The sequence below is a fragment of the Diabrotica undecimpunctata genome, chromosome 2 (genome assembly GCF_040954645.1).
Source record: "Diabrotica undecimpunctata isolate CICGRU chromosome 2, icDiaUnde3, whole genome shotgun sequence".
NCBI classification, from domain to species: domain Eukaryota; kingdom Metazoa; phylum Arthropoda; class Insecta; order Coleoptera; family Chrysomelidae; genus Diabrotica; species Diabrotica undecimpunctata.
The window spans coordinates 146,302,737-146,320,016 of record NC_092804.1 but is presented as its reverse complement, the minus strand read 5'-3'; the positions used below and the strand labels follow the sequence as shown (position 1 = coordinate 146,320,016).

General features: G+C 34.6%; 1 protein-coding gene across 3 annotated transcripts in view; it reads right to left on the bottom strand.

Annotated features, from left to right (window-relative positions):
* pbl (epithelial cell transforming 2 pebble) overlaps positions 1-17,280 on the bottom strand; it is an 84,448-nt gene that overhangs the window by 53,649 nt on the left and 13,519 nt on the right. For 2 of the 3 annotated variants that reach the window (XM_072523685.1, XM_072523686.1), the window contains exon 6: positions 571-1,350. The exons of the other annotated variant lie outside the window; for it this stretch is intronic. In XM_072523685.1, coding sequence (XP_072379786.1) covers positions 571-1,350 — 780 coding nt within the window. The remainder of the gene's footprint in view (positions 1-570; positions 1,351-17,280) is intronic. 3 annotated transcript variants of the gene reach the window in all.

The window sequence follows — 17,280 nt, the reverse complement described above, 5'->3', positions numbered from 1 at the left end:
TAACGTGTCCATTTTTATTACAAAATGTCAAGTAGTTTAGGAGATAATGCAAAAAAACAATTTTTATTTTGTAACTTCAAAGGGCTGTAACTTTTTTGTGTACACTTTTGTACTAAGGTAAGTTGGATTCAATCAATTTATTCTTGTCCCCTAAACGCGTGATTTAATTTATGACATACCTTTTTGAAACACCCTGTATAATGACAGTGGACGTTAGGCTCAATGGTATTTCAATATATTATAGGTGTTTGCCAATCATAAAACACATTTCTAAATTCTTATTGATATTTTTAGATGTTTTCGGTCATATCACGTACGTGTGCCGTGAAGAAGTTTGAGGAAACTATACCAATCACATTAGTTTGTTTTGTTATAAGTTGTTTACGCTTACTTATTATTAAAAAAAAGTCAATGATCATCGAAATTTTGGAAGCAACGTTATTTTATCAGCTTTTTAATGTTTTAAAACCAATAGACTTTAAAACATCTTAAACTTGTGAAAATTGAATTAAATGAAGAAAGTTTTGATATCTAAAACAAACATTTAAAACAGTCAAATGAAGTTAGTACCGCAACAGCAGACACAGAAGTTCTCCTTGATGCCCTCGCATGTTCACTGCTAAGCTCGTAAGTGTTAGTGGTGATGGGATTTAAGGATATATCTGGAAAACAGGTAGCGTTCAGTTTTTCTCTGCCTTCGACGTCACAAGCTTCTCCAAAAGACAATTTGGTAGCATTCAGATCTATGTTTTTTTTGGTCCTTCGAAACTTTGAAGAACTGAAAGTACGTGTAAATAGGTTTTTCTTTAACCCTTTTTTGCTATTTTGAGGAGTATTATCATTGTAAGAGCTCAAATTTTGTACTGTTTCTACATTGAATATACCCGAACTGGATATAACGCTCTCGCTTAAACTTTGATTTAAAGATGATGCATCTATTGTTCTCCTACGATTGGAGAAATAATTTATGGGAGTCTTGAAGAATTCTGATACTTTCCTTTTTCTTTCGCTGTAACTCTTGTCTCTCTTTCTTTTAACCAGAATGCTCGACTGATCAGGGGAATTAAATTTCCGTTTTCTTTTGTGTGGTGTTATATTAGGATCAAATGATTGATCAAAACCAATGTCAAAGTCCTCCAAGTTGTTATCCCCCGAATTCTCGTGTAACGTTTCAAGGCAAGCCAAACTTTGGTTAACTTTAAAACAATTACTGAGTGACATATTGCTGTTAACCACATTTGAATATGAAGGAGTTTTAGGCGTCTTTGAACGGCTAGGAGGAGAAGAAACTTTAGGAGATAATGGTGCACTAGCAGCTTCTAGTGTGTAGATTTCTGCATGTTCCATCACCTAAAACCCATCACTGTGCTAGATATTTGAAATATGATGATTAGTTAATCTAAATTTAAGCCAAAGTTTTCCAACAGAAATTAGAAGATGAAAGAAATGAAGTTATTGACCCAATGTAAATGTAAATAAAATCATTTTCAGGACTAAAGCTATCTCAAACAAAACAATACTTTTCTTTGCTATTTCATTTCATACACCTTATCATATCAAGTCTTAATTTTGCATTACCAGTTTTTATCAAGTGAACTTACATGTGATTAAGACAAGTAAAGAACTACGGAGGCAGTATAAGTTGCCGATAATTAAGAGTAACTTACCGGTATACTTAAACATGCACAAATATTAGAACTTGTGTTCGGTAATATTTACAAAAACATATTAACTTTACAAACGACAGGGGAGAGTGTACATTTGTGGAATAATATGATATTGGTGTTTGCGTACGGTAGTGTGATTTAAGAGTTCAGTTATGTCGTGAGTGGATGGAAAAATTTATTTCTATTTAAGAAGGAAAGTGATGTTTGTGGCGGATTAGAAGCAAACAGTATATAAAAACGAATAGAAATATTGGGTGAAATAATCCGCAGGAAGATTATGATACAGAGGTTCAAAAACAGCGGCCATAGAGATGTCGTCATTCTACGCTGACTTGTTTAATCGGCTGTAATATGCACGCTTACTTGTACATGTGAAGCGTGCATTTCCAAAACGTTGTAAATGCCATTTTGGGCAACATGCGTTTTATTGCGGATTCGCGTTGTAAATGCCATGCTTTATACTGGTGAATAAGATTGTTCGACCACTCCTGTCCCAAGCGGTGAAAAAATCAATCAGAAGTTGTTGTGCAAGTCATAACGTTGTAAGCGCTAATATGCAACTACCTGCGGCCACAGCCCCATTGTGAGTCTGGTGTTCAGTTCATGCGTTTGAGGTTATAGTTTATGCTCTAGTTTTGAAAGTTCTAATTTGTAACTTATAGTTCTAATAGTATAATGAGTTCTAATCGGGTCGAAATAACACCTAAACCTCGCAAAAGAAAACGGTGCCCCGAAAACTGGATGAAGAATAAATTGAAAAAGTCAAGAAATTCTGGAAATGAGTATACATCAACAAAAAGTGGGAAAACTACTCCAAAGAAAATACCACCATCTGAGGTAAGTTTTTTTTAATATTTCAAGCGCCTGTCTACTGTACATTGCGCTGTTACTTTATGGGTTCTGATATCTCCAACACATGTAATGGCTCCTAGTTGTTGTGTAACGTGCAATATTGTTTATATATACAATCTTTTACCGTTTTTATTCTTTGTTCAACAAAATATTACATGTTAACTTACAAGTTTTTCCTTTGTTTCAGTCAACATGCAAATGTGCATTTGCGTGCAAAGCAGTATGTGTGCAGTATCGAAAACAACTTTTTGAAGAGTTCTACAAACTGGGTGACTACGACAAACAGCAGCAGTTCTTGCTTAGACATATTCACCCACAACTGATACAAAGAAGGAGATATGGTAAGTATGACCACCCAAGTGAAAGTAGAAGACAGCACCCATTTTCCTATTTCTTACTATTTACTGAAGGATCTGAGGTACGAGTTTGTCTAACTACTTTTTGTAAGACTTGAGAGCCATTATTGTAGGAAAAAAACTCCTAACAAACTGTTTTTATCTCCAGACCTTAATGTCAGTAGAATGTACAAATCATTTTTGACTAAGTATGCCCCAACCACGTAGGAAAGCCCCCTGTTTCCAGACAGTGGTATCACGAAATTTTTTTATCCAAGTTTAACCTGAGCTTTCAGGCTCCCAAAGTTGACACTTGCTCAACTTGTGGCTCCCTTTTGGTTCAAATTAAATCTGGAGATGTTTCAGCAAAAGTTCAACGAGAACTACATCATCGGAAAGCGGAAGTCGCTTTCACTTTAATGAGTAGGGATGAAAATAATGCTAAAAACTCAGATGCTTATGTTGTAACGTTTGACCTACAGCAACAGATGTATATTGCGCAACTGACCCATTCTGACATGTATTACTCCCAACAAGTTGCCTGCTGTAACTTTGGCATTCACGACAGTGTAACTGGGGTTGGTTGTATGTGTTTGTAGACAGAAAACTACGGTGGAAGGGGATCACAAGAAATTTCCTCTTGCTTATATAAATATGTAAAAGTTTAAATGGCGATCTCTTAACAACAAGAACAGACGTACTAAACCGATGGACGGAATATTTTAACCAGATACTTAATATAGAGGAAGAAGAAAACCCGGAAGACGAAAGCTGCGAGGTAAGCGGAGCAGACGAGAGGGAGGAGGATCCACCAACGATCCTGGAAGTTAAAAACGCTGTAAACAAACTAGCCAGAAACAAATCACCCGGAATAGATAATCTCCCAGCGGAATTATATAAAGAAGGTGGCCACGATATCATAATAGCGCTACAGCAGCTTATAAAAGAAATATGGATACAGAAGTCCCTTCCCAATGATTGGAATATTGGAATACTTTGCACCATACACAAAAAGGGAGATATCTTTGAATGCTCTAACCATCGAGGAATTACGCTCCTAAATGCAGCGTATAAAATATTCTCCAATATACTATGCCATCGTATGGCACCATATGCAGAGCGAATAATAGGACAATACCAGGCTGGTTTCAGAGGTGGTAAATCAACAATTCATCAGATTTCAACCCTAAGACAAATTCTAGAGAAAACACTGGAATACGGTGTATACACGCACCACATATTTATAGACTACAAGGCAGCCTACGACTCTGTAAATAGAAGAGAATTGTTTAGAGCAATGATAGACCTAGGAGTACCAAATCAGTTGGTAAGTTTAACCAAACTAACCCTTGAAAAAGTTGAATGCAAAGTACGAATCCAGGGGAAACTCTCTGAATCTTTTAAAACAAATAACGGGCTACGTCAGGGAGACCCACTCTCCTGTATACTATTCAATCTAGCTCTGGAAAAAGTAATACGTACGTCACAAATCACAACTACCGGTTCAATATATAACAAATCTGTGCAAATTTTAGCATATGCTGATGATATCAATATTGTTGGGAGAACGGAAAACGCAGCACGAGAGGCGTACGTAGCATTAAAGGAAGCGGCTACAAAAATGGATTTAATAATAAACACCAATAAAACAAAATACATGAAAATAGGTACGCAACCACAAACACTACGGCCACTTGTTATAGAAAATGACGTCATCGAAGCAGTTAACGAATTTGTATACCTGGGAACGCTCGTCAATACTGAAAATGACACTACCGCAGAGATAAACCGCAGAATTTGCACGGCTAATAGATGCTATTTTGGGCTTAATCTCCTTTTTAAATCTACAGTTATATCAAGAAATACAAAAGTAAAACTCTACAAAACAATAATACAACCAGTCCTAACATATGGTTCAGAAACCTGGACTTTAACAAAAAGCAATGAAAACATGTTAGGATGTTTCGAAAGAAAAATACTAAGGCGAATCTATGGAGCGGTAAATGAAAATGGTGTCTGGATAAGACGATACAACTTTGAACTCTATAGAATATACCAGGAACCAGATATCGTAAAACACATTAAGATAGGACGTTTGAGGTGGGTAGGCCATGTAATGCGGATGTAGCAAACCGACCCAGCTAGAAAAACGCTCCTTGATAGACCTATTGGTCAAAGAAGAAGAGAAAGATCCAGAACAAGATTCCTAGATAACATAGATCAAGATATCAAAAATATGTAAATACGTGCTTGGCGGAGGAAGGCGATGGATAGGGACGACTGGAAAAAAATTCTTTGGGAGGCTAGGACCCACACAGGGTTGTAAAGCCAAAATGATGATGATAGAGTATTTTAAAATAAATTTAAAAAGAAAATAAATATATATTTTATTTATAAAATTTTTTTGCTTAAAAACCTTTTATATAACCTGTTTTGCATTACAAATCTGTTTTTCTAATTCGATAAGTATTTTCAGTAACGACTCTATTATGTAAAAAATCCATCTCGTATAATGCACAAATCCATTACTATTGAAATCACCTTCTTCCGCGTTTTTCATTTCATATGTAAACCTACCTTCTCCGGGTGGAAATCTTATATGCTCTCATATTCGATAAACGATGCAATAAAATTCATGAGGTTCGAACGTACCCAGAGCCGTCGTCTTTTGATTTATATTTCTGTTTTTCAGTTTTAAAAAGGTCTGGATATTGCGTTGAATACGAGTTAAATTCCTTTTAAATGATCACTTTAAACGGAATGAGGTTTTTATTATTAAGATTTTAATTTAATTTTTCTTTACCTTTCTTTTATAATTTCTTTCTCCGGCTTTGCAGATGTTATTAAGCAGTACTTGTTATATAAGAACTAAACTGTAATACACGGCATAAGTAATGGATAGAGCTAAAAATTAAATAAAAAGTAATACAATAAAATTGTGCCCCACTGTATAAATTATGACATTTATATACATCAACAATTAACACTAGTATTTTGTAAATAAATTTTCTAAATAAATTTGATTTATATATTTACAAAACAATAATACGCCTAGTCCTAACATATGGTTCAGAAACCTGGACTTTAACAAAAAGCAATGAAAGCATGTTAGGATGTTTCGAAAGAAAAATACTAAGGCGCATCTATGGAGTGGTAAATGAAAACGGTGTCTGGAGAAGACGATACAACTTCGAACTCTATAGGATATACCAGGAACCAGATATCGTAAAACACATAAAGATAGGACGTCTGAGGTGGGTAGGCCATGTAATGCGGATAGAGCAAACCGACCCAGCTAGAAAAACGCTCCTTGATAGACCTATTGGTCAAAGAAGAAGAGGAAGACCCAGAACAAGATTCCTAGATAACATCGATGAAGACATGAGAAATATGGAAATACGTGCTTGGGAGGAAGGCGATGGATAGGGACGACTGGAGAAAAATTCTTGGGGAGGCTAGGACCCACACAGGGTTGTAAAGCCAAAATGATGATGATAAATATCTCACTATGATGGCCAATCTACGTGAAAGAAAAATACTTATTTGCTGGTCAGACAATTGCGGAGGGCAAAATAAGAACCAGTTTATGTTAGCAATGTATCTTGTTCTTATAGGCACCAATTATTTTTCTGAAGTTGTCCACAACTTCCCAGTAAAAGGACACACTTTTTTAAGTTGCGCTCGAGATTTCGCTCTCATCGAAAAGTGGAAGAAAGTATGCAAGGCATACACAGTAAAGGACATTGCAGCAGTTGTAACAAGTGCAGCCCACAAAAATCCCTTCATGTGCATGATTTTGGAGGAGTTCTATGACTTCAAAACAGTAGCCCAGGCTTTTCTGAACACAAAGAAGCTTGGTATATCGTCTGCTACACGGCTACGCCTAACAGAATCAAAGTTTGGCATAGTACAAGTAGCTAAAGGATATGGTGACTGAAGTGAATGGAGCGAGGGGGTTAACATTCTGAAACATGGAGTCACTATTGATGATTACAAGGACATTGTTTTGCCTGTAAACCGTACACGATTTGGTCTTCCTGAAAAGAAAAAGGCAGATATCGTGAATATGATGACTTATCTGTTGCCAGAAGCTCGTGAATACTTTCAAAAAATTCTAGCACAAACTCCAGGTAACCAAAACCAAGAAAACCCAGTAATTAACATAGGAGAATGACATTTTTAACCAACTTGTCTTGCATGTTATTGTAATAACTTGTTTTTGTCTAATTTGTATGTTCAATTAAAAACATGAATATTTTGAAGTTTTAATTATTACTTGCACAGCTGTTACAACCTTTTGACTTGCACATATCATGGCATATACAGCATTTTGGAAATGTACCAGATTTTAAACATGTTTTCAAGACAGTAAATTAAATGATGAATTTTTGCAAAAGTTTGGTAACATTTTATTAACTTCATACAGTTGAATAATATTATTTTACTGTCCACCACATGTTTGTTTTTGCATAAAATGTGTTTTTTCCGTCTCCTGTAAAATTTTGTTTTTGGCATTTAAAACGTTTTGGAAATGCACGCATCATGTGTTGTCAAAAAATATATCAGACATACTTGCATAATACACTTGTGCGTGTATGCTGTTCAAGTATACTCGTACGTATATGAGAGTCTTTATGCTGCAATAATACTCTGAGTAATATCTACTGTTTTCCGACAAATGAGTAGGAAATGTAGAAAAATAACTAGAATTCAGCGATGCTAGCAATTCCTACTCTCACGTTCTCGAAGACATAAAATGTCTTGCCACCTCTGGGCACATTGCATCCAGTAGGTGCGTGTTATCTAGCTAAAGGGAGTTGTAATGGGAATTCCTAGTCTTAAAATTAGAAGAGATCGGCTAAGGGAATAAACCCCAATAGAAAATTCAGGTTCTCTAGGTCGGGAGTTGTATCATATAGAAAGCGACTCTATATAGATAAAAAATTGTAGTGTTATGAACCGAACACAGTCTCGATTATTAAACAATCTTAACAGGAAACGAAAAAAGCAAAGGAAAAGATAATTGAATATTGGAATATTGATACCAAAAAAAGGATCTAAAATAGCCGGAGAATATAGATATACGTATTCAGTGGAGTTAAAAAAGATAAACCTACGAGGCATGTTTTTTAAGTAAGTACCGTTTTGCGATTCCGCCGCCGCAGCGCTACGGTCGGCGTTCTGCGCATGAGCGCTGGTTACCTACATCTCTGGTCTACGCACTGACGCCATTACAGTCTTACAATTTCATCATTGTCGGACTGCTTTCCTCAGTATTCTCGTAGTGTTTTGTATCGCATTGTTACCGAGAACTTGAATTACCGGAAATTGTGTTCACGTTGGGTTCCAAAAATGTTGACGGATTTGCACAAAACCCAACGTTTAGGCAGTGCATTGACTTTCCTTATTAATTATACCGCCTAACGAGCGGTACCACAGTGAAGGTGAAGATTTTTTAGACCAAATTGTTACTGGTGACGAAACGTGGGTGGCCTACGTCACACCAGAATCGAAACAACAATCCATGGAATGGCGACATTCATCATCACCCAAAAGAGTGAAGTTTACGCAAACAATTTCTGCCCGGAAAATCATGTGCACAGTTTTTTGGGACAGAAAAGGAGTACTACTAGTGGAGTTTCTGCCTCGTAATGAGACAATCAATGCAGTGTCTTATTGTGAGACATTGAAAAATCTGCGTCGTGCAGTCCAGAACAAAAGACGTGGCAAGTTGAGTAAGGGTATCGTTTTGCCGCGTGACAATGCCCGTCCACATGTGGCTAATCAGACCAAAGATCTCATCAAATCATTTAAATGGGAAACTCTAGATCATCCTCCATACAGCCTGATCTGGCGCCCAGCGACTACCATTTGTTCCAGCACTTGAAGAAACACCTGGGCGGTCAGCGTCTTCAAGATGATAACGAAGTCAAAACATTTGTGATGCAGTGGTTAACAAGTCAGGCGGCAGAATTTTATCAGGAGGGTATTCAAAAACTGGTACCACGTTATGACAAGTACCTCAATATTCACGGAAATTATGTAGAAAAGTAGATTAAGGTACAGGCTTTCATGTAAAAATAAAAATATTGCCATATCTTTGCACGTCTTTTTTTAATTCCAAAACGGTACTTACTTAAAAAACACGCCTAGTATTAAAAAGGAGTATCGATACCAATACATAAAAGTATAAGACATGAAAAAGTTTTGACTAAGAAAAAGTAAGAAATCATCAGTTTTAAGGTATACTAAACCACCAGGAGATCAATAAAACGTCGAACTAAGCCTAACAAATAAAAACAAAGATTGGTAGGTAGAACTCCAGGAAATGGAGGAAACCAAACAACACATATAGATATAATGAACAAACATATATTGATAGGGTTGGAGGTTGGCAATCATCATTGCTATCCTTATCTTTGAGGTCGCTACACGGAACAATTGTAATGAATTCCATCAATGTGAAATAACCAAGCAAGATGCAAAAAAACAAGAGAGTAAAAAAATACGTTGGAAGATAAAATGTAAAGAACTTAAGACGTTTGTAGGATATAAGAAAGCCATGAAATCGTAGGCATTTATTTATCAGACCAGCCAAATCGAAACGAAAGGGGAGAAAGACCGAGTAGATCCCTATGGTTCACCACTGACAAAGATATGGTAGATAAGAAATAATAATGAAAGATATGATAGAATTATCAATTAATACGTAATCGAAGAGAAATCTTGAAAGATCGAAGGAAACAGGAAGATCCAATATTTTAAATATAAAAAAACTAACCGCAATGTGAGTTCTCAGAATACTTTCAGCTAATCAGAAGCATGCCAGACAGAACATTTGTCAGCGGCTTTTGGACACTTTTGGATAAGAATTTTATTTATCGGTACGTGATAATTGACGAAACATGGGTATGACGAAACAACAAGGTTCCGGTTGATTGGTTTAAAAGAATGAGCTACTATAACAGGCTCTTGCTATGCGCAACTAATAATAAAAATGGGGAAAAGCCACAAAAGAAGTAAGACGGAGAAATTTAAAGAAAGGTGTGATCTTCCACCAGTAAAACGCACCAGCACATAAGTTCTTGGTTGCAATAGCTGCAATTCGTGATCGTTTCGAAATTGTGTAGCACCCCCATATTCTCCAGATTTGGCCCGAGTGACTACAGGCTGTCCTCAAAACTCAAAGAAGACCTTAGGATCTTCTAGAGTGTCGTAAATGGATCATTTGACACAGCGGAAACAAATTTCTTCCAGGGCGTTCTCGAAGAAATGTTGAAGAGTCGATGAACTCACTGGGGATTCTTGTGACTATTATTTCGACATCAGGGATGAACCATAGGAATACGCGTTTTCTGTTTGACCAGAGAGTATAGCGACTGAGTAATTCTCAATGTAGAAACGGTAGAACAGCAAACGCAGAATATGAGCTCATTAATAATTAAAAAAAAAAGCAGAAAACACCACTTGGTCATGCAGTGAGACATAATAGATAAGAATTTATACAACAAGGGTAAACATCGAAGAGCTAGGACACAAACAATGATCCTGGCTACACAACACAGTGTTGCTGGAATTCGATAGGAGAAAGCGATCGAAGAAGTTTTTATTTAATGTATTTTTGGGAATAAACCATAAACTAAAAGATTTATATTCTTCCAAAACAATGTTATTGTCAACCTTAGAGTCTTACAATAACTCTTGAAGAAACTAACAATAATATTGAATTTGGGGCAATATCTCAAAGGTCGCCAACATTACAGATACCTCTGGATAGAGATGAAGTAAAGTCTTAAATCTAGGTAGCAATATTTTATGTTATCTTTGCCGGGGAGATCTTTTCGTTAACATTCGTTCGGGCTCGTTATCATTTTTAGAAATGAAAATGCCGCTGTTGTTATCAAGAATGGAACTCGCGCGCTATGGCTTAGATGGCCAGTAACTTGGCTGCTAAGCTACGACCGTTACCGTATAATCTCCACTGCTAAATCTTGGTATACAGTTCTTTAGGACATAAATACATAATGTGTCAAGTTTGTAGTTTGTTCTCAATCAAATTCAATAGTATTATCATCATCATCATCACTGGCTCGACAACCCTTTTTGGGCCTTGGCCTGTTACAGGATTTTTCTCCATTCTGATCTGTTTCGTGCTTTTTTTCTCCAGTTTTTTATTTTTAAGGTTGTTATATCATTTTCTATTTGTTCTGAGTATCTCAGCTTCGGTCTTCCTCTTGTTCTTTTTCCTACTGGCATCTGTTTGAATATTTTATTTGGTATTTCGCCTTCTTCCATTCTTTCTACATGTCCTATCCAACGCAGACGTCCTATTTTAATGAATGTTATAATATCCGGATCCTGGTATATTTTGTATAGTTCAGAGTTGTATCTTCTTCACCATATTCCGTTTTCTTTTGTGTCCTTATATATGTGTCGCAAATTTTTTCTTTCGAAGGAAAACAACGTTTCCTCTCTTTTAGTGAGTGTCCAGGTTTCTGAGCCGTATGTGAGTACCGGTCTTATTAGGGTTTTATATATTTGGCATTTTGTTTTTGTTTAGCGACGTTATCTGATCTTAGTTGCCTAATTGAGCCATGGTAACATTTATTTGCAATAAATACTCGCCTCTTCACTTCCTCTGCAACGTTATTATCAGACGTGACTAGGGATCGCAAGTATATAAAGTTTTTTACCCCCTCAATATTGTATTCTCCTATTGTTATATTTTGTGGCTGCCTTATTTATGCGTTTTTACTTACCTGTATATATTTTGTTTTGGTCTGATTGATGTTAAGACCACTATTTTGTGCAGCTCGTTCTATTTGGTTGTATGACTCTATCATTTCTCTTCTTGATCTTGCGATTATGTCAACATCATCTGCAAATGCTAGTATTTGCACGCTTTTTTTAACGATTGTTCCTCGTGTATTGACTGTTGTGCCCCTCAGTATTTTCTCTAGTACGATTTTGAACAAGATGCATGATAGAGCGTCTCCCTGGCGTAGTCCCTTTTTCACATCTATTGTTTCCGTTAATTCATTTTGTATCCGGATTCTACTTTCTACTTTTAGAGATTCTTTTATCAGTTTTATTAGTTGGTGTTGGTATATTAAATTCTTTCATTGCTTTTATTAAGAATTCTCGGTTTATATTGTCATATCCGCTTTCAAAGTCTATGAAGAGATGATGTGTGTCGATGTTATATTCACTTGTCTTTTCGAGGATCTGTCGCAGAACAAATATCTGGTCTATTGTTGACTTCTGTCTACAGAAGCCACTTTGGTATTTGACAACTATTTTTTCAGCGTGTGGTCTAAGTCTTTCATAAATGACGTTGGACATTATTTTGTATGCTGCATTCAGCAGCGTGATTCCACGGTAGTTTCCACATTCTAACTGAATTCCTTTTTTACGTAATGGTACAATAATACCGCTATTCCACTGCGCTGGTAGCTGTTGATTCGACCATATCTTTGTTATCAATTCATGTATTGTTTTTTGTAGTGCGTCTACTCCTTCCTTCAGTAACTCCGATGCTATTTGATCCGATCCCGGTGCTTTATTGTTCTTTAATTAGTCTACTGCTTCTCTAATCTCGGCTATTGTTGGTGGAGTCTTTTCTCTGTTGTCTGCTTGGTCTAATGGTATGTCAGAGTTCGTCTCTCTCCGATCTCTTTCAAGCTTTTCCGTAAAATGTTCTGTCCATCTATCTCTTGCTGTTGTGTCAATATTTTACCTTCCTTATCTCTACACATCGTTGTTCTCGGTTTGAAGTCATTTCTGCTTTTGTTCAGTCTCTGATAAAATTTTCTTTATTCTTTGTTCATATATTCTCTCTTTTTTCTTCGGTGAGTTTTCTTTTCTTCTTTGCGTAGTAGTTTATATTCTTCCTCGGCTTTTCGGGTTCTGTGCCCTTGTTGCATCAGTAAATATGCTCTGTTTTTTTGTCTGTTATAATCTGACATTCTTCGTCAAACCAGTCATTCGTTCTTGTTCTTCTTTCTCTACCTTCTATGCCTAATACTTCTTTAGCTGCCTCTTTTATGATGTCTCTGCATTCAATAGTATTATGCTCTACTTAAATTCAAGAGTCAATACAGCCTGGCCAGCGTACTTATTTTGGTATGGATAGTCTGAGATTTCGTCGTCGGTTGGATAGTTTGATAAATACTGGATATATATATATATATATATATATATATATATATATATATATATATATATATATATATATGTATGTATATATATATATATATATATATGTATGTATATATATATATGTATGTATATATATATATATATATATATATATATATATATATATATATATATATATATATATATACATTAACGAATTCAGTCGGGTTCTTCGCCGCCCCGTTGAATTTATTCTATATCTACTGGTTAGAAGCGTTAGTATTTTTTAAGGCAAACTAATTCTAATGCAATTACTTTCATAGTTATCAAATAAAATAACTAATATAAGTAACACACACTGCATGATGTAATATCTGATCGATGATCTTATTTTTCTCTTATTTTCTTTTAATAGAAAACACAACTTAGCAATTCTGCCTATTCTGTAGTTATGATCCCAGAAACATTTTATAATAAATTACCAATCACAATGAAACATTTATCAAAAAAGTCTTCTGCTACTTCCGCTACTATGAAATCTCAAATTGTTAGAAGATACTAAAATCGCATTTATTAAATAGTATTTTGTATGAAAATGATAGCAATAGTCCACAATAATAAAATTAATATATCAGTCCCAAACAAAAATCAAATTAAAAAAAAAAGATAAAATAGTAAAAATAAAATATATCTTTCATTATTCCACTGTACTATTATAATCCTAAGAACGCTTGTACAAATCCGTTTTTGTCAACTGATGTACACCCGTTTTTTTTACATTAGATTCAGTGTTGAAGACTGTAATGAAGGCGAAGGCACTGGATATCAATCCGGTGATCAATCTGGGTCGGGTACACATCTATTGACTCTCGGTCGGCGGATCTATATATATATATATATATATATATATATATATATATATATATATATATATATATATATATATATATATATATAAGAGCAAGAAAAAAGAAGTACTTGTGACTCGTTTGGAAAAAATATATAAATGTTTTGGATGGGTTGGAGTCAATAAAAGGGGCTATTGGTTAACTATTTATTATCTCGAGCTTTCAATTGTGTTTACAATTATTATCAAGAGCTGCTAAAAACAAACAAAAAACCATCTTGGCAGAGCATGTAATCGATAAAGACCATATTATGGATTTTGATAACATTAAAATTTTATGTAGTGAAAGTAATAAATTCAAAAGGACTTTTTTGGAAATGGTTTGTATTAGCAAAAGTGATAATAATTTAAACAAAAGATCAGAAATTAAAAATCTAAGCAAAATTTATAATTATATTATTTCTTTATAATTTATAAAATATCACATTTTGATTTAATTTTCCATATATCTGTTACATTTTTTCAGACATCTATCAATGGTGAATAAATCTTCTCCTTTTTTGTTACTAAACAAAAAAGAATTTTTAAACAAAATTTTATTTTTGGCAATATAATTGTCAAAAATAAAAATTTTAAGTTGGCATTTATGACATTGAGGCTTATTTGTAATTGGTCACTATTTTAACTTATTTATAAATTCAATTGTTTTTGTGTTAAGAAAATGTTTTCAAAATTATATTAAAATTTTAGAGAAGCATTTATTAGATAAGGACAATTTTGTATTAATTCTTTTTGAGATGTATTAGCAGCAATTTTATTAACCAAACTAATTTTATTTGGTGAGTAACCAAAAAATTTTTTTTTCTTTCTAGTTCAACTTTTTAAGATATTTTGTCTTTTTAGCAGATCTTGATAATAATTGTAAAAACAATTAAAAGCTCGAGATAATAAATAGTTAACCAATTCTTCTTCTTCAGTGCCTTATCCGGTCCGGATATTGGCGATCATCAAGGCTATCATGGTTTTGTTGACTGCTCTGCGAAACAGCTCCGCTGAGATCATCCCAAACCATTGTCGGAGATTTTTCAACCACGAGATACGACGGAGTCCCGGTCCTCTTCTGCCAAATACTTTACCCTGCATAACAAGTTGAAGAATTCGATATTTTTCTTCGTTCCGCATCACGTGGCCGAGGTACTCAAGCTTACGTTGTTTAATTAAATTAAGCACTTCTTTTTCTTTTGTCATGCGCTGTAGGACCTCAACGTTGGTGACATGGTCCACATAAGATATTTTCTGTATATCCACATCTCGAAGGCTTCGATTCGTTTTTCAGTGGCTTGCGTCAGTGTCCAGGCTTCAACTCCATATAGTAATACTGGAAGAACGTAGCACCTCACTATCCGCATCTTGGTTCCCAAACTGAGATCACTGCAGCACAGCAAGGATCTCAACTTAATAAATGTAGACCGTGCCATTTCAATTCTGGATCTAATCTCTTGAGCGTAGTCCCATTGTACGTTGAGGGTAGTTCCAAGGTAAGTGAATCTGTCGACTCTCTGGATCTCTTCGCTACCTGCCATTAGTGCCCCGGGATCTAAATTTGTACGGCTGACAACCATGAATTTAGTTTTCTTAATATTAAGGTTCAGTCCGTATGATACGCTCACAGTTCGCACTCGGTCTAGTAAGGCCTGCAGATCGTTTAGGCTGGTTGCTAGTAACACAGTGTCATCGGCGTAGCGGATATTATTGATGTATTCACCGTTCACTCGGATTCCCATGTCTAGGTTTGTGAGGGCTTCATTAAAAATCTCCAAGTTAACCAATAGCCCCTTTTATTGACTCCAACCCATCCAAAACATTTATATATATATATATATATATATATATATATATATATATATATATATATATATATATATATATATATATAAAATAAAGGATATCTGATTATGAACAGTTCATTCTCCGTTGACAAAAACGGATGTTTACAACTGCTCTAAATTGTAACCTAGAATGTGTAACCATGAGTATATATGCAAATAATCAAAAACAATATATAATATTTTATATGATCGATATATTGAGAAATTACTGAGCTCAATATGTTAGGTATATAATATCAAGCACTTGCCATTTTAACCAAAATTTATTTGTCCGTCATATCAATTAGAAAACTTTGAACATGCAATGTTAAATTTATATCGTCAAGAAATGTCATTACAGTAAAGTCAAAGTAGTAATAACAGTAACATATCAGGTAGAGATAATGTATCTAATTTAAAAACAATTCTACGAATTTAACAATTTCAGAAAAGATAATAATATAGACGTAATATTATACAAACTTACATTTAAATTTAACTTACAACTTAAATTTTCATATTAAGAAAAAAAAAAGGAAATAAAACTGTTGTTAAAAATTAATTACTATTAATTGAATTTTGAGTTTGATTTTCATCATCATTCTGGTTTTACAATCCTGCGCGGGACCTAGCCTTCTCAAGAATTTCTCTCCAGTTATCCCTATCCATCGCCTTCCTCCGCCAAGCATGTATTCCCATATTTCTCATGTCTTCGTCGATGTTATCAAGGAACCTTGCTCTGGGTCATCCTCTTCATGCCTGACCACTGAGTCTATCAAGGAGCGTTTTTCTATCTGGGTCATTTTGTTCCATTACATGCCCTATCCACCACAGACGTCCTATCTTAATATATTTTACGATATCAGGTTCCTGGTATATTCTGATTATATAGTAAGTTTGATTAACTACGTTGTAATCGTAGTGATCATGCAGTGAGATCTTAGGCTATTATATTTTTTAATTTTTATATAATTTAATGTAAATCAAAGGTTTTTATACCGTTTTGCTAATGGCTATTTACTTAAGCATTTGTAAATGCTCAAGTAAATAATCATGGCACATGTTTTTTATATAACAAGTCCAAATTTTACCCCCTTTGATCATTCAACTGGGATTACTTACTTTAAGGTTGCACTGATGATGGTCTAATAGGACCGAAAACGTTTTGAAAATTGTAGTCCTTTTGGATATTTTCATATTTATTCATCATCATATTTATTAATTTTTCCAAATTTAACAATTATTACACTAGCTTCTACTTCATCGTTTTTCAAACTCTCAGTTTTTCAAGTTTTTTAAACGATGGTATACAGTCAACCACTAAGAATTTTCCATTTGTAAGTAATTTATTTTCTGTAGAATCAAAATGTACAGCTAATTTCAGAAAACTAGACGTTTGAAATGAAAAAATGACCACTATTGTGACGTAAAAAAATTTACATACATATTTTCTACTACTTTCACTCACTGATAAGACAGGTTTTTTTATTGTTTTATTTTATTATTATGATGACATATTTTATTATTATGACTTTCAAAACAACTATTTATAATTACAGTGAAACATTCCCTCC